The 22,355-nt window shown below is 51.4% G+C and overlaps 3 protein-coding genes across 3 annotated transcripts; 2 read left to right on the top strand and 1 right to left on the bottom strand.

Moving 5' to 3' along the window:
- The first annotated feature begins 727 nt into the window (after window positions 1-727).
- Window positions 728-5,022, top strand: Fbxo17 (F-box protein 17). The gene is made up of 4 exons (XM_087907214.1): window positions 728-1,098; window positions 2,646-2,736; window positions 3,390-3,501; window positions 4,792-5,022. Exons 1-4 carry the CDS (start codon window positions 886-888, stop codon window positions 4,982-4,984), a joined length of 609 nt encoding a protein of 202 aa, XP_087763340.1. The 5' UTR covers window positions 728-885; the 3' UTR covers window positions 4,985-5,022.
- A 3,236-nt stretch (window positions 5,023-8,258) lies between these two features.
- Mrps12 (mitochondrial ribosomal protein S12) lies at window positions 8,259-10,675 on the bottom strand. Its single transcript, XM_048439852.3, has 3 exons — window positions 10,543-10,675; window positions 10,238-10,305; window positions 8,259-8,858 (listed from the first exon to the last, which is right to left on the bottom strand). Exons 1-3 carry the CDS (start codon window positions 10,662-10,664, stop codon window positions 8,491-8,493), a joined length of 558 nt encoding a protein of 185 aa, XP_048295809.3. The 5' UTR covers window positions 10,665-10,675; the 3' UTR covers window positions 8,259-8,490.
- A 117-nt stretch (window positions 10,676-10,792) lies between these two features.
- On the top strand, window positions 10,793-21,788 carry Sars2 (seryl-tRNA synthetase 2, mitochondrial). Its single transcript, XM_048439839.3, has 16 exons — window positions 10,793-11,059; window positions 12,540-12,635; window positions 14,434-14,463; window positions 15,484-15,624; window positions 15,703-15,757; window positions 16,164-16,227; window positions 16,475-16,580; window positions 17,155-17,202; window positions 17,382-17,490; window positions 17,702-17,747; window positions 17,830-17,917; window positions 18,003-18,112; window positions 19,612-19,705; window positions 19,796-19,888; window positions 19,996-20,061; window positions 20,378-21,788. Exons 1-16 carry the CDS (start codon window positions 10,793-10,795, stop codon window positions 20,519-20,521), a joined length of 1,557 nt encoding a protein of 518 aa, XP_048295796.1. The 3' UTR covers window positions 20,522-21,788.
- Window positions 21,789-22,355: the final 567 nt, after the last annotated feature.

Raw genomic sequence — 22,355 nt, 5'->3', positions numbered from 1 at the left:
GCTCCACAGGGAAGAGAAGGGGAAGGAGGAAGGGGGAGGAGGGAGAAAATAATGAGTGAGCATGAGAATCTGATTCCCAGGAAGTACTGAAGAGTGATAGGGGTCAGCCTCGTAGAGAAGAGAGGCTCCAAGTAAGACTGTAGTGTTCCGTGGGTGCAGGCACAGAGGGCAACTCAGAATGGAAATTCAAACAATGCTAGGTGTTAGAAGGTGAAGAGTGCATGTAAGGCCTTTGATGATCAGTCAGAGGGAGGGAGGGGCAGTGCGAAGGCAGTAGGAGCATAGGATTGGAGGCCACGGAGGGGGGAGGGGCTGGAAGAGTTGTGGAACTCCGAGACACTGGAGAGAGTAAAGGAGAAAAAGGGGCAGTGGGCCCGCTGCTCCATGACTGAGATCTGCGGGTGCGAACTTCAGGAGGGTAGAGATGGAATGGCCTGGACGCAGCTCGAAGGTGCAAAGGACGCTACTGGTTTGGAAAGAGCATAGGAGGAGAATCAGATTCAGGGGCCTGGAGAGTATGGCCTGTGGGCGGGGCCTAGAAGATTCTACCGCTTAGAAGGCGGAGCCTAAAACCCGGGAGACCCAGGCAGGGGACGGGACTGAGTGACAGCTAGGGGAGCTAATCCGGGTCAAGGGGGCGTGCCCTAGAGGGAGGGGCCCGAAGTGAGGAGTTGCATAAAACATTAAGATGAATGTGCTAACCTGTGGTGGGCGGGGCAAGGCTAAAAATTGGAGGCGCAGAAAGGTGGGATCGAGGTACTCTAAGACCCAGTGCATCAGAGAAAGCCGAAATGAGAAGCTGGTTGGGTGACGTCAGGATACAGGAACTTGAAAGATGGGTTCAGTAAGACGCCCTAGATTGAAGTGTACTGGAGAGTATAGCTGATGAGCAGGGTCGAACGGGAGGCCTCTGCCCCTACAGGGTGCGAGCGAATGCTTTTATTCTGCCACGTGGTTTCTACAGAGGGCTTCAGAGGCTGGGAGGCGGAGCACAAAGGGAACAGCTGGGCCATGGAAAAGAATCTGACAGCCGTTCCAGGGCCTCCCTCCCAGACCTGCTTCATGACTTTTTTCAGTGAGTGCTCCCTGATGCCTTGGGTGAGGGTCCAAAGAGGGGGAAGGACCTACTTCAGGCTGCTCACCCTACTTTCACCCTCCCCTTCCCTCCTTCCTTCGTTCTTCATTCAACAAATATTTTAATTTTTTTTAATCAGGAGTATATGTGGAGAGGTGTGCTGTGCTTGTGAATGCAGGTGCCTAAGGAGACCAGAAGAGGGCATCAGAGCCCCTGGTGCTGGCACTCTGGGGTTTTTATAAGGTTATTGGGATGGAATTCAGGTCTTCGTGCAAGGTAAGCACTTTACCGACTGAGCCATCTCCCTAACCCTGGTTTAGAGATAGGGTCTTCTGTAGGCCAGAGTGGCCTCTACTTGATTTGTAGCAGAGGATAAACTTAACTGCTAACCTCCAGCATGCTGGACTCCAAGTGTATGCTACTACATCACATCTGACTCTTGTCATTGTTTTGATTTCGGTGCTAGTGGTCTTTGTGATATTAGAAATGAAAGCTAGGTCTTCAGGAATGGTAGGCAAAGCATGCTTCCACTGAACCATGTCCCTGCTGTTATAATCTGTTAAGTCTTTCTCTTTACCCCATTTATGAGAAACTAGAACATAAAGGAGAACTAATATCTAATAATATTTGTGGGTTGGGAATACTCACACATGCCTTTAATCCTAGCACTCTCAAAGCAGAGGCAGGCAGATCTCTGTGAGTTTAAGGTCAGCCTGATCTACATAATAAGTTCTAGAACAGTTCAGATCTACATAGTGAGGTATTGTCTCAAAATAAATAAATAAATAAATAGGTTAGAATTTGAACCCAGATAACCTGGCTCCAGAATGTCTGATTTTTTTTTTCTCCCAAGGCAGCATCTCATATAGACCAGGCTGACTTTGAACTCATGTGTAGGTGAGGTTGGCCTTGAATTCCTGATCCTTCTGCTGCCACTTCCCAAGTATTGGCAATACAGATCCACACCACCAAACGTACACTTCCTCTGTCATTTACAAAGTTCCCATGCATACCAAGGTTTGTCCTGACACAGCTCATTTCACTAACAAGCTTCTGTGTTATCTTTTGGGCCCCAGAACCCCCAGCTCAGCTGTCTAGTGAGTTGCCTTATTTATACACATAATCTGGTCTCCACCAGCATCAGGAATAAGGGATCTAGCATGAAGATCAAAACTCTTGGAGGCGTAGCAAGATGGAAATGGGGAAGGGAATAGTGTGACGGGAGATGCATCGTCCACCATATGCCTTCTTGTCCCAAAAGACAAACCTGAGCAGCTACTTTAAGCAGGATGATCAGGAGAGGCTTCACGGAGGAAGTGTTTTTTTTTTTTTTTTAAAAAATATTTATTCATTCATTATGTAAACAGTGTTCTGCCTGCATGTATGCTTGCACACCAGAAGAGGGCCCCAGATCTCATTATAGATGGTTGTGAACCACCATGTGGTTGCTGGGAATTGAACTCAGGACCTCTGGAAGAGCAGCCAGTGCTCTTAACCTCTGAGCCATCTCTCCAGCCCCAGAAGTGGTTTTAAGACTGTGTCTCATCCCCAGCATCTCCCTTCCAGACAGTGCTTCAAGAGGCAACTTGTAGACCTGGTGATGGAAGGGGTGTGGCAGGAGCTGCTGGACAGTGCCCAGATTGAGATTGGCATAGCTGACTGGGGAGCAAAGACTGGCCGGGCTGCCCAGAGCCACAGCAATGTGGCTGGAGTGGGCTGCAGGGATAGCTCTCAGTCTCACCCCCATCAGCCCACTGGGTCGGGCTCCCTTTCTTGGGAGATACAGCTGCGGAGCTAGGGAGGGGAGAACTTTGTTGCATCCCAAGCCCCTTCCCAAGCAAGCAGGCATGGGTTGTGCACATGAGCCCACTGACTGGCACCATGCTCTCATTCCACTCAGCGCCAGCCCTAAAATCCTGTGGATAGTCAAGGCTTCTGACAAGTTGGCAACACTGACCTAAGAACTCTAGATGGAGGCACAAGAGCCTTTTGAAATGCATTTGGTCTCTTCTCTTGGGCGCTGGTTCCTTCTCCAGGTCAACGATTTCAGCCTGGGCATGGCTCCTCCCTGGAGCACTGTAGTTCCAACCCACCCCCCCAAAGTAGCAACAGTCTTCCAAGCCTCGCTCCACCCCCGTGACTTAGCTCCACCCCAGCACCTAGGCCCATCTTGTAGTGCCCAGACACACCAGATGCTGTGCAAGTGGATAGGACCTTGGTTCAGGTGCAGGAACACTTAGCCCTCAGCCTCCTTCCTCCCAACCCAGAGAGCTAGCTGGGTGGCAGGGACCTGAGGACACACTGCCACCTGGCAGGTGGGGCACCCGGGAGAACTGTGGCTGCATCTACAGGCTTCAGGTCCGCCTACTAGATGAATATGAAAATGAAGTGGTCAAGTTCTCTGCCTCACCCAGCCCAGTCCATCAGTGAGTTCGGAATCTCCACTCAGCCCTGGTCCACTCCAAGCTGCTGCGCCCAACAGTCACCCTGCTGGGTTTCTGGTTTCATTGATGGGGTCTGTGATATTAGCTACCAATGATCAAGGCCGTACTACAGTACATCCAGACCCTGCTCTAAGAGGCTTACTGATTAATCATTTTATTAGAGCATTTACTGAGCAGCTACTATGTTCAAGGTACTGTTAAAGGCATGAACCAAAGTCCTTGCCCTGTTACTATCCTAGAGTTGAGAAACTGAGCCACAGAGGGGGTGACTGGCCTAAAGTCTCACAACGGCATGAAGGAACCTGGCCTGATGGTGCACACTTCAAATCACAGCACTTGAGAGGCTGAGGCAGAAGGCTCAGGAGTTCAAAGTCTTCTTCTGTAGTGAGGAGCTGCGGGCAGGCCTGCTTTTCGCCTCACCCGGCTCCCGCACGGCTAGCTTAGTCCCAGAAATAACAACACACAAATTGTATTCATTTAAGCACTGCCTGGCCCATTATCTCTAGAGAGTTAGTTACTGACTAACTCTCATATCTTGATATTAACCCATTTCTAATAATCTGTAGCACCACGAGGTGGTGGCTTACCGGAAAAGATTCATCATGTCTGACCTGGTGGCTGGCTCCATGGCGTCTGGCTCATAGCCCTCTTCCCAGCATTTTGTTCTGTTTACTCCGCCTACCTAATTTTCTGTCCTATCAAGGGCCAAGGCAGTCTCTTTATTGACCAATGAAAATAACACAATAGACAGATAACCCTCCTCCATCATTCTTCGTTTCAGTGAGTTCTAGGTCAAGTTGAGCTACCTGTCTCAAATAAGTGGTGGCGCAGGCCTTTAATTCCAGCAAAGGCAGGTGGATCTCTGAGTCTGAGACTAGCCAGGGCTCTATAGAATCCCTTTCAATCAACCAATAACAAACGGATGAAGATAAAATTGGGAAAGGGTGCCAGTCTTGGGGCTCATTACCTAGCTGAGCCCATCTCCTACTTCTCCCTTGGTCTGTTGCAGGCACCCTGACCTCAGGATCTTGGCACTGACGGTTCACCATCTGCAAGGCTCTTTTCTCCAGAACCTCACGTAGCTCCCGGTCCTTCTCATCTCTCCTTTCATATCTTCACCTCCTCATACCTGTTCATACCTGCCTCCCTCCTGGAGAATGCCCACCACTCTCCCTAATACCAGTCTTCAGCATCTAGCCCCTTCTTTCACTGCTGTGCTCCCAGCACCTAGAGTATGGTCAGATGCCACTGGTGCTCGGGGATCCTGCTGAGGTGGAGGAAGAGGGGCACCAGCCTCACTCCGTCACTCTCTCCCCCACAGGTCTCTCATGTCTTCGTTGACTTTGGCAAGGGCATCCGGTATGTGTCTCTCGAACAGTATGGAAGAGACATACATTCCTGGGTGGGACACTACGGTGTCACTGTGGCCTGCTCTAGTGTGTGGGTCAGGATTCGTCTGTCCTAGATGGTCAGCCCTTTGGGACTTCCAGGACACACTGCCTTCTCCTGGATGGTGTTAAAGTCAAAGGTGGCTTTGCAGCCTCCGGCTACACTACAAAAAGGGGGGATCCTATGTGACTCCCCTACATACTTGCTGTTTCAGCATCACGGTCCTCCTGCTGTGACAAACCAGAGACCTAACCAGCTTGTTTCCGGCTTCCTTCTCTCCTCAAGCAGGAGCCACCATAAACTGACAGACATCTCTAAGTTACGAAGCCTGAGAACTGCTTCATGTACAGATGTCAGTGGGTAAACTGTGTAAAAAATAAAAACAGAAACAAAAACAGGCTGAGTCAGACCTGATAGCACACGCATCAAATCCAAGGCAGGAGGATCAAGAGTTCAAAGTCATCCTCAGCTGAATTCCAGACCAGCCTGAGGTACGTGAGACCCTGTCAAAAAACAAAACATCCAATGGACCAATCTTAGAATTATAATAAAAAGAGAAAGCTACTTATAAGGAGACAATGACTTTTAAAAAAAAAAACTTAATTGTGTGTCAGTGTGTGGGTTCGTGCACATGAGTGCAGGCACCCACAGGAAGAACTGGAGATGGCTGTGAGTCAGTGTGGGTGCTGGGAACTGACCCGAGTTCTCTGAAAAGAGGCACAATGGTCTCTTTAGTTCCTGTAGACCAGTGGTTCTCAAGCTTCCTAATACTGTGACCCCTGAACAAAGTTCCTCATCTTGTGGTGATCCCCAACAATAAAATTATTTCGTTGCGGCTTTCGGCAGTCCTGGCCCAGCCACAGAAGAAGCAAGATGTGACTGCCTCGCTGAATAAGGTACCGAGCCACATGGCTAACACAGATAAGAATAATGGGCTAATATAAGGTGTAAGAGTTAATAAGCAGCCTGAGCTAATGGGCCAATCAGTTAATAACTAAAAAAAATATTTTTTTTAAATTATGTATTTATTATGTATACAGCATTCTGCCTCCATGTATGCCTGCATGCCAGAAGAGGGTACCAGATCTCATTACAGATGGTTGTGAACCACCATGTGGTTGCTGGGAATTGAACTCAGGACCTCTGGAAGAGCAGTGAGTGCTCTTAACCACTGAGCCATCTCTCCAGCCCTAAAAAAAAAATTATTTTGTTGCTACTTCATAACTGTAATTTTGCTACTATTATGAATGGTAATGGAAATATCTGTGTTTTCTGGTGGACTTAAGCGACCCTTGTGAAAGGGTCATTCAACCTCAAAGGGGTCACAACCCACAGGTTGAGAATCACATGTGGGGAGATCAGAGCACAACTTGCAGGTGTAGGTTCTCTCCTTTAAACGTGGATCCAGGGGATCAAGCTCAGGTCATCAGGCTTGTTGGCAGCCACCTGCAGTCACTGAGCCTCTAGTCCCGGACATTGTCTCACCTGCACATTAGGGGATGGGTTGATTGCTAGCAGGGGACAGAGGTCAGCTAGGGCGTCTGTCCTTGAAACCAGCACATGCCTGCAAGGAAACCGTGATGTTCTGAGGAGTCTTAGTTCCACCTGGGGACAATGTCTTTACCACCCTCACCTTTGCCAGGCTAGTTCTCAGTTCTCATCAGTTCTCAGAGACCCCACTCCTCCTGCCAGGTAACATCCTCCTCTCTAAAGCACTCCCCCTCCTACAGAGTCGCCTGGCAGAGGACAGGCTATGGGGGAGGCTCCCCTAGCACCTGCTCTAAATCCTCTCAACTGCCCAATAAAACTGGTGTTAAAGGGCTGGAGAGATGGCTCAGCGGGTAAGTGCACTGCTGCTCTTCCAGAGGACCTGGGTTCAGTTCCCAGCACCACGTGGCAGCTCACAACTGTCTGCAACTCCAGTTTCAGGCGATCCTTCACCTTCACAGCCATACATACAGGCAAAATATCAATGCACAGAAAATAGAAATAAATTAATATAAAAAACAAAACAGGTGGTGTTAAAGGAGCTGGCAGATGACGCAGTGGTCAGACATGTTGGGTTGCCAACACCGACATCAGGAAGCTCACAACACATACCTCCAACTCCTGGGGGATCCAACACCTCTGGCCTCCAAGCACAGCTGCACTCACACAATTTTAATCCAGAAAAACAAAAACAAAACACAAACTGGTGCTGAAGCAGAGGTCACAGCTCAGTGGTGGAACACTTGGCCAGCATGTGAGAGGCCCCATGTGTCCATCCCCAGCATCACGTAAGACTGGGCATGATGATTCATGCCTATAATGCCAGCACTTGGGAGGTGGGGGAAGAAGGGCCAGGAGCTCAAGGGCATTCTCAGCTGCACAGGGAGTTCCAAGCTGGCCTGGGCTATGAGGGATTCTGCTTCCATCAAGAACATATGAGACTTAGGAAGTCTGTCTGCAAATTGTGCTCATGTCTGGCTCCAGCCCTGATCCATGTACATGTGGCCACGTGTGCACAATTGGAGGCCGTCAAGAGGCTGTGTTCGCGCTAAGTATTAGTGACAAACTCCCAGGATCCGGGTCAGTTGAGGTTTTGCTTTGTTTTTCCTTCTTCAAAGACTCACTCCACAGCTCAGACTGGTCTCAAACTCAAAGCAATCCTCCTGCCTCGGCCTCTACAGTACTAGAATTACAGGTGTGAGCCATGGAGTCCAGCTGTCAAGGTTCATTTGAATGCCTTGCCCCAGGTGTGTGAGTGTGTGTGTGTGTGTGTGTGCCTAATAATTCCAGAGCCTAATAATGTGAGCATATCTCCCACAGCTTAAAACTGTCATGGCCATGCCCGTGATTATTAAAAGCCAAATTACAACTGATGCCACTATTCAAGGCAGGAAACTGAAGGCCAGAGGTAAGGGGCTCCCAGGGGCTGGAGAGATGGCTCAGTGGCTAAGAGCACTGGCTGGCTGTTCCTCCACCCTCCAGAATAAATAAGAGCACCTAGGCAAGAATCGGAGGCACATACCCCCCGCCTTGCACCTCTTCTAAGAAAGGCTCTCCCCATGCGCCATCACTAAGAATTTAACCATTTCAACGCCCTTCCAGTATCAGCCTTACTGTTATCTGGCACATGGCCACATGTGGGCCAGGCTTCCACAGGGCCTGCACACCTCAATGCTGCAAGAACCCACACCATTACCACCACACATACATGCACTAAGCATGTGGAACATTTGGCTAATAATCGTTAGTACCTAGAACAGCCCCTCTGTCAGTGAACTTTCTTCCGGAAGAGAGAACTGGGCTCCAGGGATGGGTATTTGTCATCACAGCCAGGACGAGGCAGTGCACGAAGGGCAACACCATAAGCTGCAGGTGTTTATTCAACTCCCACCCAGCAATGAGCTCCCACCTGTGGACTGAACACACGCGCCAAGGGAGTGGGCAGAAGGGCGCTTCCTTCCAGTTCACCTCCAGAACGCTGGCAGATTTATAGCAGTCTTGATGAGTCGGAGCAAGATTTGAGTCCAAGACTAGCGGTCCCTAGAGCAAGAAGTGGTTTCCGGGGAACCAGTGCCTGACCACTGTCAATTACGGTCACTTCTTCTGCACGTGGCCACAGTCATACTTGCCCCTCACAACTTTGAGTTTAACCCCAGGCAGGTCTTGGGTCCGACCGCCCTCCACGAGGACCACATGGTGCTCCTGCAGGGTGTGGCCCTCCCCGGGGATGAAGCAGACAGCCTCTCTGCCTGTGCTGAGGCGCACTCGGCAGCACTTGCGGTTGGCAGAGTTGGGTTTCTTCGGCTTTCTGATGAATGTGCGTAACACCACACCCTTCAACTGCGGCCGGCCCTCTGTGGGACCCAGACGCTTAGGGGGTTCCTTTGGGCGGCCTAAGCGGTGCATCTGGTTCAGGGTGGCCATGGAACGTGTGGCCCAGAGCTGGGGACCTAAGGCCAGGCCTGGAGAAACACAATGAAGACTACTTGGTTTCCATATTCTGGGGAGGGACCCAAACAAGGTCATAACTGCAGATGTCTAGAGGTTTTAGTGAGGATCGACAGATGGCCCAATGGTTGGAACCTCTTGCAGAAGATGGGGTTTGATTCCCAGCACCCACGGTGGTGGCTCACAACCATCTGGAACGCCAGTTCCAGGGGACCTGAACTGGATATAAATGCCAAGGTACGAATGCCAAGCAGAGATGCACAGGCATACACTGGCAAAGCTTATACACACAAAACTGAACATTAAAAACAAAACAAAAACAAAACGGGTGGTGATGGTGCACACCTTTAATCCCAGCACTTGGTTGGGAGGCAGAGGCAGGTGGATCTCTGGGAGTTTGAGGCCAACCTGGTCTACAGAGCGAGTTCCGCGACTGCCAAGGCTACAGAGAAACCCTGTCTTGAAAAACCCAAACAACAAAACAAAACAAAACAAAACAAAAAACCAGGGTCTCACTATATAGCTCTGTCTACCCTGGAACTCCCTATGTAGCCCAGGTTGGATAGTGAACATCTGAGTGAATGAAATTCCCAATATCTTCCCCAGGTCACTGCAAGACACCTGATGTCTGGGGAATGTCTACAAACACAAAAGTTCCCCTCCAGGGGCTGGAGAGATGGCTCAGAGGTTAAGAGCATTGCCTGCTCTTCCAAAGGTCCTGAGTTCAATTCCCAGCAACCACATGGTGGCTCACAACCATCGGTAATGGGGTCTGGTGCCCTCTTCTGGCATGCAGGCATACACATAGACAGAATATTGTATACATAATAAATAAATATTTAAAAAAAAAGTTCCCCCCCAGTGGGAGGCCCATCTCAGACTTAGAAAGATCGCACTTGAATGAATGACTGAAATACTTGGCTTGGATCTCTCACCCATAGGAGCCCACCAATAAATACTTGCTGACGGAATAAACACAATGGCGAGACACCTAACCAGGAACGAACATTTGTTGGTATGATTGCTGCATGAACATCAGACTGTATTTACACACTCTAAGACAGAAAATCACTAGAAAACAAAATCCTAGGGATTCACCACTATCTATGTGGGGGAGCCATGACTATGACTGACTTAAATTGCTGGACACAGGAGCTTCCCACCTCCTGCCCTTTGAGCCGGGGGCATGGCAGAGAACGTCTGTGATACTCGGGAGGTTGAAGCGGGCGATCAGGAGTTCAACGCCGTCCTGCTACAAAGAGAATTAGGGGCTAGCCTGGACCAGTCTCCAAAACAAAAAAGGCACCGTGTTTAAAGGTGTTACGGTCCTAACTCTAGCAAAAGCCATACAAGTCCCCGTGAGGCCTCGTCCCTGCGGCCCAGGCTCACTTACCACGACTGAGGGACGTGGTGAGACCGCGGAGAAGGCCGGTCAAGGACATCTCGCCGCCTGCTGCGTCCCTGTGTTAGGACAGAAGATGCTCAGGACGGAGGTGGGGACGAAGTCGCACTCTCAGCGCCGCAGGGATCGCCTCTCCAAGGCGAACCACGACCCTCTATGCTGTTAATAGAAGTCGTCCCGCAGATCCAGCCCCACTCTAAGTACCCTCAGGGACCCAGTCGCCCTCTCCCCGATACTGGACGGGGAAAGTGAGGAGAGAAGAGAGAGGCGTGCGGATAGCAGATAATCACACTCACCTCACCAACCTAGCAGGGTCGCACACACGCAAAACTCTACCTCCAGCCCCTTCCGGACACTCTCTTTCGTGATTGGCTACTTCTTTCCTGCGGCATCGAAGAGGCGGGACGAAGGTGACCATTGGACAGGACACAGTCTATCTCGGTTCGATTTTCCTCATTGGAAGGGTTTCTGAAGCTTGGGCGGGAAATCTCTTTCCGCGTCTGATTGGCTCATCCCTGGTGAGTGACTTCTGGTTCCCAGTCCAAGATGGCTGCATCCATGGCACGGTTCTTGCGGCCTTTTCTGGCTCGCCAGGGCCTCCGGTCCCGAGGACGCTGCGTGTGTAGCCAGAACCCAAGGAGAAGCTTCGCTACAGAGAAACGAGTTCGGAACCTCCTGTATGAACACGCACGTGAGGGCTACAGCCAGCTTCCTCACTTGGACATGGAGTCGCTGTGCGCATGCCCAGAAGCCACCGCGCGCGCCCTGGAGCTCCGCAAGGGGGAGCTGCGGCCGGCCGACCTGCCTGCGATTGTGAGTGCGCCTGCGCCGACTGCAGAAGCCGGCTGCTAGCTTTACCGAACCGGGTTTGCCCGAGGCTTTCCAGAAGTGGGAGGAACTACTTACAGGAATTTGGGTTACTTCCCGAGTCAGGCAATGTCTTGTACGTGACGCCCACTTATGTGCCAGTGGTCCACTGAAAATTAAGGCCCCACTGAACGTCATGCATGCCTTCTGTGGCCTGCACGCCCTTTTACATGTATTTCGTAATTGGACACTTGGAATCTCCTCTATTCCTGGAATTTAAATACCATTGTCTTCTGTGCTCAAATTTCATGCCAGGCTCGCCCTAAGGCCACAAAGAAAAATAAGGAGTGAGGTTTGGGGATCATATTGGGGAGGGACTCTTGGAGACAGCTCTGCATCATGCTCTAATAGAAAACTGATAAATAGGGTTGAATGAATAAAAAATTACCTGCTGAACAGATACTTAAGCAACACTTATGATCCAGATGTTGAGACTGGATGCGAAAGAGAAAATCATTAGTGCTTGCATACTGGTACCTTATAGGGAACTGGAATTGGGGGTTGCCATGTCGATGGTGAGTTTTGAGTGTAATGGATCAAGACATCCCAACTCCATCTTGAACCCTTCCGTCTTGGTTACTTTTCTGTTGCCGTGAGGAAACACCATGACCAAACCAGCTGAGGGAAGCATTCTTTGGGGTTGGCAGGGACAGAATGGCAGCGAGTGGCAGAGCTGTAAACTGAGAGCTCACATCTTTAACCACCAGCATGAAGCAGAGAGAGCCTACTAGATGTAGGGCAAGGCTTTAAGCTCTCAAACCCCACCTCCAGTGACAGTTCCTCCAGCAAGACCGTTTCTCCTAAACCCCCAAACATCACCAGCTACTGACCTGTGAGCCAAGGAGCCAGAACTTGTGGGAGACATCTCTCTTTCAAACCACCAGACATTGTCAATTGTGTACACTTTGACCTCGTTTAAATTTCTGTGGGCCAGGTCCCAGCCCATAGGGACACTTGCTGCCAAGCCTGACAACCTGAGTTCAGTCCCTGGAATCCACATAGTGGAAAGAGAGAATCAACTCCTGTAAATTGTCTTCTGACTTCTATGCCATAGCCACACACAAAATAGCCAAAATAAAAAAGAAAGTTTAATCACCTTTAAAGAGGTGACTTAGCCAGGCATGCTTGTGCCTCTTTAGTCCCAGCACTCAGAAGGACAGGATGATTACAAGTTCAAGGCCACCCTGGACTGTATTTCAATACACTGTCTCTCATAAAACCAAAAAAAAAAAAAAAAGAGTCACATGTCCACACTCGTTGCTTAGTTGGTCTGGATCACACCAGCAGAAGCGACTGCAAAGTGAGCTGGGAAATGCGTTGGTTTAGGACAGCCGTGTACCCGCCTGGGCTTCTGGGAAGATGGGCCAGTAGCTCAGGCTCCAGCGCAGTGGCCATTTCCCTTCCCTCTCGCGGTCTCCTCCCACAGATCTCCACGTGGCAGGAGTTAAGGCAGCTGCGGGAGCAGATCCAGAGCCTGGAGGCAGAGAAGGAGGCTGTGGCGAAGGCAGTACGAGCCCTGCTGGTGAGCATGGGGACTGCGTGGGCCAGGGCAGCCTCTGGCTGGAAGGAACAGGAAATATAGTTAAAGGGGCTTGAATTGTGTAGAGAATTGTTACCTGATAAAACAAGCCACTTAGGACTACTGCTCCTAAGGCTGATGAATTGGTTCTCCTCAGCAGCCCCAACTAGATTCTTTTCCTTCACGTGCCCAACTTCATTACATAGATTGGACCCCATCCCTGTTCTACTACCGTGTCAGAGACAAAGAGGGAGCTTTTCTGCCTCAAGGTCCTTTCCAGGAGCAAAGAGGCTGCTCCCTGAGTAGACTCTTCTTGTTGCCAGGGCTCAGACACCCACCCTCACAACAGACATGAGGACAGAGAGAGTCACTGTTGCTAGGTTAAGGCCAGCCCGCGGGGGGGCCACCTGTCCTGAACTGAAGGCTTCCTAGAGAAGGACAAACTGAGTCACGGCTGTGGGGAGGAGAGAGCCTGGTTAGATAGGCCTGAGCTTCTTCCCCTTTCCCACTCACCAGCCCTTTCCCAGAAGCACTCACATTTGTTACATTTGATTTGTAATTAATTTCCATCGTTGTGCACTCAGGAACCCAAAGTTTCTGCAGCCCTGCATTCCATTGCAGCGCCCCACATAGACTGCCGCTGCCAAAGTTTTTTGTGACCCCAATATTCAACTACAGTGCCCCATCTAGCGTCACAGTCCGACACTTACGAAGCTTGACAACCAGTAACACTAGCACAGATGGCTTCGTAGAAGTCACAGTGGGTGTGATGGCACAGCCGTAATCCCAGCACCTGGCAGCTGGAGGCCCAGGAGTTCAGTATCATCCTTAGCTGCTGCCGGCCTCTGTACTGTTGCTGTGGAGAGACACGACGACCAAGGCAACGCTTAAAGAAAGTATTTCATTGGGCCTTCTTACAGTTTCGGAGCATTGGTCCATTATCAACATGGTGGGAAGCAGATAGCCATGGCTCTGGAGCCGTAGCTGAGAGCTTTACATTGTGATGTGCAGGAAGTAGGCAGAGAGCTAGAAACTAGGCCTGGTGTACAATTTTGATACCTCACAGTCCAAACGCAGTGACATACCTCCTCCTAATCCTTCCAAACAGCTGGGGACTAAGCAAATAAATGAGCCTATGGGGCCATTCTCATTAAAACCACAGCAGCTACATATCAAGTTCCAGGCCGGACTGCCCTGCATGATTGCTCAAAAGGTCATTTAAACAAAAACAAAAGCCTGAGCTGGAGAGATGGCCCAGCGGCTCTTACAGAGGATCTAGGTTTGGTTCTCAGCACCCACATCAAGAGGCTCACAGTCACCTGTAACTGCAGCACCAGAAGTTTTAAGGCCTCTTCTTGGCATCCACACATGTAGCGTAGTCACTGACACACAGAGACTCATAAACAAAAAGTAAAGTAAAAACAACAGGGCCAGGAATGTAGCTAAGTGCTAGAATATTGTCTACAGTGGCAAAGCCCTAGGTTTAAATCCAGATGCACAAAGAAATAGCTATATGAAATAAACACGGAAGCTCATGTAAGAGCCTCATCTTCCCCCACAGAGCCCAGGAGGGGGGCAGTTACCTCACAGTGGTGGGTGTTACTACTGCTGTATTATGTTGCCGCCTCATGGCTTTACTGAGACATAAACTGAGGCAGAGTGGTGGAGGGACCCAGCCAGGCACTGACAGAGTGAGAGATTCAGATACTCTGGTCCTGTTTGAACTTTGACCTCTTCTGTCTCTGCTCCAGATCCCCAAGTTCATTACCTAATCACCATCCCCTTCCCTCTTCTCCACCAGGCAAACCAAGACAATGAGCAAGTGCAGAAGGTACGCCTTAATGTCCGCCCTGACCAGGGAGGGCAGGGAGGGCTCCATGTGGTCACAGCTTCTTCCACTGTCGTGACAGCACAATTCAGACAGTGTTAGGAGGTAAGATAAAAAGAGCAGCTTCCTTTGGGCTGGAAAGGTGGCTCAGAGGTTAAGAGCACTGGCTGTTCTTCCAGAGGTCCTGAGTTCAATTCCCAGCACCTACATAGTGGCTACAACCTTTTATAATAGCATCTGATGCCCTCTCTGGCATGCAAAACTCACATACATAAAATGTAAATACAGTTTTCAAAAAAATTTTGTTTTTTAAGACAGGCTTTCTCTGTAGCTTTGGAGCCTCTCCTGGAACTAGCTCTTGTAAACCAGGCTGGCCTCAAACTCACAGAGATCCACCTGTCTCACCCTCCTGAGTGCTGGGATTAAAGGTGTGTGCTACCTCTGCCCAGCATAAATAGTCTTTTTTTTTTTTTTAAAAAAAAAAAAAAAACAAAAAGAAAAAGAACAGCTTCCATTGGAGCTGGATAGATGGCTCCATGGTCACGAGTGTGTAGTGCTCTTGCAGAGGGCCCACATTTGTTCTCTGGCATATGCACACAATTAAAAAAATAATAGATATTAAAAACAAAAGCTGCCTGTCGCTTTATGAAGATAAAGCTGACTTCAGGCACAGCTGGTACCAGCTCTTGGCTCCATATCCAGGTTTAGTCTGAGCCCAGCTTCCTTCCTTTCTGACAGAGGAAGTAAGTCAGAGCCACGCACACCTTTCTCATAATTCCCTCTGGAGTCCTCAGGCTGAGTATGGGTAGCTCGGCTTGGCTCCTGTCTCCTCACAGCCAAAGCAAGAGAAAGTTCTCATTGGCCAGGCCTGAGCCCTGTTTGCATGAACTTACCAATTGAGCCGAAATCCAGGTTGCTGGATGGAAAGATGGCAAGTGTCTACGTGGTGTACTGCCAGCACTAGCCAGGCTGGTGAAGGGATCCCTGACCCTCCCCAAAGCTAACCCTGTCTGCCATGTCCAGGACCCTCAATATCAGGGCCTGCGGGCCCGTGGCCGGGAAATCCGGAAGCAGCTCACACCGCTGTACCCCAGAGAGACCCAGCTGGAGGAGCAGTTCTATCTACAGGCACTGAGGCTGCCCAACCAGACCCACCCAGACACGGTAATGGCCATTCGAGCTGCAAGGGAAGCAGGGCATCCGAGCTGCTGCCTTCCCTCTGACACACTCCTCTTCCTGCAGCCTGTTGGGGATGAGAGCCAGGCTAGAGTGCTCCGTGTGGTGGGAGACAAGCCAGGTGAGTCACACCTCAGGGCCCGGATCCAGCATCCCTTGGATCTCAGGCTGGGAGTGGGGTATGGGTGGTCTTGCATCAGGGTGGGGACTGCAGCTGGAGCAGCCCACCTGGCTTGGGCTGAATCTGAGTCTCCTTACCCTTACTTGTGGGTAGCCCTCCCTGGCATGGTACAGCGTGCCTGGCTGGCCTTCTCTTCTCCACTCTGTGGGGCTTTTCTCCCTAGCTCCTGTGTGTGTCTGTTTCTATCCGCTCTCACCTGCCCCTCTCTCTCACCTCACTCACCGATTTCCTTCCTTCCCTCCCCTCACCTCCCTCTCCCTCTTCTCTCCTTGCTCTCTGATCCCCCTCTCGCCAATTAATCTTTCTTCCTTTCTTACCCCATTGTTTTTTTTTTATATACAACCAGTTTTCTCCTTTCAACCCCGAGGCCACCTGGAAATTGGCGAGAAACTCGACATTATCCGGCAGAAGTGAGCCCCCACCCCACCCCAAGTCTCACCCCCCTCTTACCGTATCACCCCACAGTAACAGCTGGCAGCCAGCTCTGTCCTGCAGCCTTAGGGCACAAGGTGGAATACCAGGGCTGGGCCTGCCCAAGATGAATATTTGATGCCAGGCCCGCCTAGCATCTGGGCCTCTGCCCCCTGGGCACGCGAGTCCTTTCCCCACCCACCTGGCCCATAGGCACTGCTGGTTTGTCTGCCTGTCTGTCTCTAGGCGCCTGTCTCACGTGTCTGGCCACCGGTCCTATTACCTGCGTGGAGCTGGGGCCCTCTTACAGCATGGCCTGGTCAACTTTACCCTCAGCAAGCTTATCAGCAGGGTATGGCCTACCTGAGGACTGCCTGGACAGGGTGGCACTGGTACCAAGCTTAGAGGGATTAAGGATGTTCAAAGGGGCTAGGAATGTAGCTGAGTTAACTGGTGGAGCACTCGCCTGTCATGCAGAAGGCCCTGCTTCCATTCCCTGGGACACACACACACACACACACACACACACACACACTTTATCCAGCACTGGGGAAGCTGAGGCAGGAGGATCAAAGTTTCAAGACTGACCTGGGCTACATAGTGAAACTCTGTCTCAAAAAACACCCAAGAGGGCGGCTCACATCTCTATATTATCAACACGCTCATTTCCAAGTCATCTGTGCTTGGTGTCCTGTTGTGGGGTGGACTGCAGATGGCGGGGCAGCCACGGTCTCCCTCCTCAGGCTTCACGAGTGTCCTCTGCTATGGGGTGGACTGCAGGTGGCGGGGCAGCCACGGTCTCCCTCCTCCGGCCTCACGAGTGTCCTCTGCTGTGGGGTGGACTGCAGGTGGCGGGGCAGCCACGGTCCCCCTCTTCAGGCCTACTCTCAGGTTTCTGTGCCTCACTTACCCCTCCCCTCTTGCAGGGCTTCACCCCCATGACGGTTCCAGACCTTTTGAGAGGAGCTGTGTTTGTGAGTAAGGCCTGAACGCCAGGCCCTCTCTGCCTAAGGAGACTGCCCTGGGCTGGGCCATGGGAGTCAGCCATAATTGGGGGAGAGAGAGCAATTCTGGAACCTTCTAGAGGAACCGCTGGGGTGACTCCCCAGGACGGGGAGGTCAATGTTACCTGACCCCTGCGCCCATCCCCCAGGAAGGCTGTGGAATGACACCAAATGCCAACCCATCCCAAATTTACAATATCGACCCCTCCCGCTTCGAAGATCTCAACCTGGCCGGGACAGCAGAGGTGGGGCTGGCAGGTGAGCATCTGCCTGGGTGGGAGGCGCACAGCTCCCTGCAGAGGACAGATCATAGCCCTGCAGCTAACACATGCAGTTGTGTGGGTTGTTGACTGCTCCACAGTACAGTGACTAGCCGTGTTCTCTGACCTGGGTTCTCTAAATCTCACTCCAACTTCCTGTGGGAGATGGCAAGCCTGGCTAACCCCATCCTGCCTCTTTCTCCTTCCAGGGTACTTCATGGACCACTCTGTAGCTTTCAGGGACCTGCCAGTCAGGTGATGCCCAGTTTCTTTAACCCTAGACCCCGTTGGTAATATCTTCTGCCCTCCCTGACCCAGCCTCACATACTCCTACTAGGATGGTCTGTGCTAGCACCTGCTACCGGGCCGAGACAGACACCGGGAAGGAGCCTTGGGGGCTGTACCGAGTTCATCACTTCACTAAAGTGAGTAGCGCAGACCTACATGGCCGTGCACAGGTTGCCACCACCACCCAGAACCTCCTGACCCAGTGTTCCTGCTCTGTCCCAGGTGGAGATGTTTGGGGTGACAGCCCCTGGGCTAGAGCAGAGCTCACAGCTGCTGGATGAGTTCCTGTCCCTGCAGGTGGAGATCTTGACTGAGCTGGGCTTGCATTTCCGGTGCGGAGCTGGGTGGGCCCGGTTGGGGTTGAGGAAGGGAGTGGGGCTGACTGGGCTGTCCTGCCACCTGCTCCTTTGCCTCCTTTCCCCTGGGCGAGGCCTCTGGATGGCATAGTCTCTGTCTGCATTGTCTTGCTTTATAGGAGTATGAAAAGCACACACGGTAAAGCTGTTCCCTGACGCCCCTGGGGCAGCTCACCATCCCTAGAGTGAGGTCAAAAAGACCTCCTAGTCCTGCAGAGTGAAGCAGAGGTGGGAGAGGAAGGGACCAGATATCACAAGGGCCACTCCTCCTTTAGGGCACAAGCTTTCCAGAGGCCTGAAGAAGGCCAGCTCTTCCCCCAAGCGACTCATTGTGTAAAACAAAACGTAAAATCCTGAGAGTGTGCAGTCAGGCAGGGCATCACAGGACTATAATCCCTAACACTTAAGAGGCTGTGGCTAGATTCTCATGAGTTCAAGACCAGCCTGAGCTGTAGAGGGGGATCCTGTCTCAAAATAACTAAGTAAATAAAACAGAAAGGGCTTGATGTAGTGACCCATACTTAAAATCCAAGCACTTGGGAGACTGAGGCAGGAGGCTTGCTCTGAGTATGAGGCCACTCTGGACTACATGTTTCCCTATTTCAAAGGGAACAGAAAACAAGCTCAGAAAAGTGGCTACTCTGCAAACAAGAGCTTCATTTCTGATCCCCAGCACCCATATAATAGCTGGGGGTGATGGCATATATGTAACCCCTGTACTATAGAGGCAGAGACAAGTGGCTCCCCAGAGCTCACCGACCCCCAGCACCTATATAGTAGCTGGGGGTGACAGCATGTATGTAACCCCTGTACTACAGAGGCAAAGGCAAGCAGATCCCCAGAGCTCGCTGCCTAGCCTGTCCTGCGTAGCCAGTGAGCACATATAAACAGGGCCTAGAGTTGCACACCTAGAATCCGGTCACTTGTGATCAGGACCCTGTTCAAGGCCATTCTCAGCTACATAGTGAATCCTAGACCAGCCTGGGCTACATGAGATGCTACCTCAAAAAAAAAAAAAAACAAAAAAACAAAAAAACCCATACCATACCCCCCAAAACAAACAAACAAAAACAGAACTCCAAAACTGGAGATGCTGTTCTAGACCATAACACTTGCTGGGTGAGTAGCCCATAGACCACTACATGGCTGTCCTGTCCCCTCTGGGTACCACCACCTCCCCAGTGCCAGGTTCTCTTCCTCCTGTTCCCCACCACCACCCGCCACCATACAGGGTTTCTCTATATAACAGTCTTAGCTGACCTGGAATTTGTTGTGTAGACCAGGCAGCCCTCAAGCTCACAAAGATCCATCTGCCTCTGCCTCCCGAGTGCTGGGATTAAAGGCGTGCGCCACCACCTGGCCTCTGTGTCTTTATCACTTTCTCTCTTTTTTGGCCTCCACATCCTTGTTCTCTCCCGCTGAGCATCCTTTACCCTGGCCCCGTGACTTCTTTCCTGTTTCTGACTTTGACTCAGGGTGCTGGACATGCCCACCCAGGAACTGGGTCTCCCTGCTTACCGCAAGTTCGACATTGAGGCCTGGATGCCTGGCCGAGGCCGATATGGAGAGGTGAAAGCCCTGGCTTAGTGGGGATGCGTGGTAAGACACTGGAGGGTGGGCCTGTCCCCCAAGACAGCCTCTTAATCGCCTCTGCTCCAGGTCACCAGTGCCTCCAACTGCACAGACTTCCAGAGCCGCCGTCTGTATATCATGTTTGAGACGGAGACTGGGGAGCTGCAGTTTGCACACACGGTGAGGCCCACACTGCGTCTCCACTTCCCCATCCTCTGCAGCACCTCACCCCGCTCCCAGGGCCAGGACGAAGTCAGAGCCTGGTCCTGAGCACACCCTTCTCCCAGGTGAACGCCACGGCTTGTGCTGTTCCCCGAGTCCTCATTGCCCTCCTGGAGAGCAATCAGCAAAAGGTGAGAGATCCCCAAGCCTGGAATCTCAGGTTTGACAGAATTGCAGGTTCAAGGCCTGTCTGGGAATCTTTATTATCTCAAGTTTAAAAGTAAAAAAAGGCTGGAGGTGTAGCTCAGTGGTAGAGCCCCTGCCTAGAACCCCCCCAGTGAGGGCTTGGGGGCGTGGCTCAGTGGTTAAGAGTTTGCTTGGCATGGGGGGATCCTGGGTTCAACTGGCAGTGCTGAAAAGAGGAATAGTGTGAGAGTTTGGGACGTCCACCAGCAGCAGAGAGGACAGTTGGGGAAGAATAGCATCCTGACACTGCCCTGTCCACAGGATGGTTCTGTCCTCGTGCCCGCTGTCCTCCAGCCCTACCTAGGCACTGACCGGATCACAGCCCCCACCCATGTGCCTCTCCAGTACATCGGCCCCAACCAACCCCAGAAGCCCAGGCTCCCTGGCCAGCCTGCTGCCAGCTAACAACTGTCTGCCCTGGAGGTTGACACTCTAGAGGCTCCAGACGCTTAGAACCTCTACCCTCCCTTCCTGAACTCCTGGGCGTACCTCTCTTCCTTCCCTGCCACTGAATTATTGTCAGTGATCCCACTGTCACTGGGCTGTCAGCCAGAGGCATGTCTCAGCCTGTGCTAGGACAAAGGATATCTGGAGAGAGCCATAGCACGCCATCCCGTCTTCCTCTTTCCTGCCTTGGTGCCGAGCAGAAGACCCACAATAAATGGTCACAGAGCAAAGTCTTCTGGATCTGTGAGCGAGAGGTGCTAGGTGACTGCTCCCATGCCACGTCATTCAAGCGCCCGTGGCTGCCTGCAAGGCTCAAGCTGGGTGACTTGAGGATCCCCAGGGCCAAGGCCTCTCTTCCTCTGGGACAAAAAAGCAGTCATCCTCGGATGGCTCCCTCAAACTGAGCCAGCTTTGTCCTTATCCTTTGGCCAATGGTCCCCAACTCCTGCATTGTCCAGAGTGTCACATCCTTTGCACACACCTCACCCCTTCGCAGGCACTCAGCCCCTTGCCTACACTGCCAGCTCCTCTGCTGGTGGATTTCGCTCAGCACCTTGAGCAGCTCCAGCCACCCTTCGGACTCTTCCTCGCTTCACCTTCAGAATGTTCCAGGACTGTGCCGTTTGCCCTCTCCCTCCTCCTTCCTTGGCCTTATTCTTCAGTTGGCCACTTTGTCTCCCACCTGGATAGTTACGAAAGAGACTCCTCCTTGTCTCTGCTCCCTGAGAGAATCGAGTTTGGGCGTGAGTGTCTGCTGCCCAGAGTCCTGTGGCTCTGTCAGAGTAAAAGGCAACAGTGCCATGACGTCCTCCTCTGCCAGAGTCACTGCCGCCGTGTTCTCCTCTGCATAGGCCGTATCTGCAAATGTTGACTGTCCGGCTTCTCACATGTCAACTCCAGCAGGGCTGGGACATTAGCTGCTGTAGATCCAGGTCTGTGGAGAAGAGTTGGCACACAGTGCAGGTTACTGGGGGAATCTGCTGCAGCTCAGCTGGCAGAGTGCTTGCCTGGCATGCCCAAAGCCCTGAGCTCAATTCCCTAGCTTAGAATTACTGGACATTTTAGTATGTATCTGTAATCCCAGCATTTGGGAGGCAGAGGCAGGTGGGTTTCTGTGAGCCAAACCTGGTATGTCTCAAAATATAAACTACTGGACTCTGGTATGGTGGCACCCATCTCTGGCCCCAACATGGGGGAATCAAGAATTAAAAGCTTGCCAACTGTGGTATTACGTGCCTTTAATGTCAGCACTTGGGAGACAGAGACTGGTGGATCTTTGAATTTGAGGCTAGCCTGGTCTTAAAATGAGTAGAGCACGCTGTTAGTCTCAGCACTAGGGGGGCAGAGGCAGGCGCTTCTCTGTGAGTTTGAGGCCAGCGTGATCTACAGAGTGAGTTCCAGGACAGCTAGGGCTATACAGTGTAGCGAAATTAATAAAAACCCAGAGACAGAAATTGGAGTTCAACCTAAAAAAGAAAGCAGCCAAGCCATTAGAGAAAAAAGTCTCTATGAAACCTGGGCGACCACAGACTAAACAGACTAAGCCTCTCTCCTCCCATTTTATGTTGTTCCCTCTAGTGCTGGGATTAAAGGTTTGTGGCTCCCTAGGACTGGGATTAAAGGTGTCAGCCACCACCACCAGGATTTGTTTCTGCATTGATCTTGTGTAACCCAGGATGGCCTTCAACTCAGAGATTTATCTGACTTTCCCAAATCCTGGGATTGAAAGTGTGTGTCACCATTGTATGACCTCTAGTGGCTTAACTTTGCATCTGGTCTTCAGGCAAGACTT

This window comes from Myodes glareolus, chromosome 1 (assembly GCF_982192425.1).
Source record: "Myodes glareolus chromosome 1, mMyoGla1.1, whole genome shotgun sequence".
NCBI classification, from domain to species: domain Eukaryota; kingdom Metazoa; phylum Chordata; class Mammalia; order Rodentia; family Cricetidae; genus Myodes; species Myodes glareolus.
This window is presented reverse-complemented; position numbering and strand designations above follow the sequence as displayed.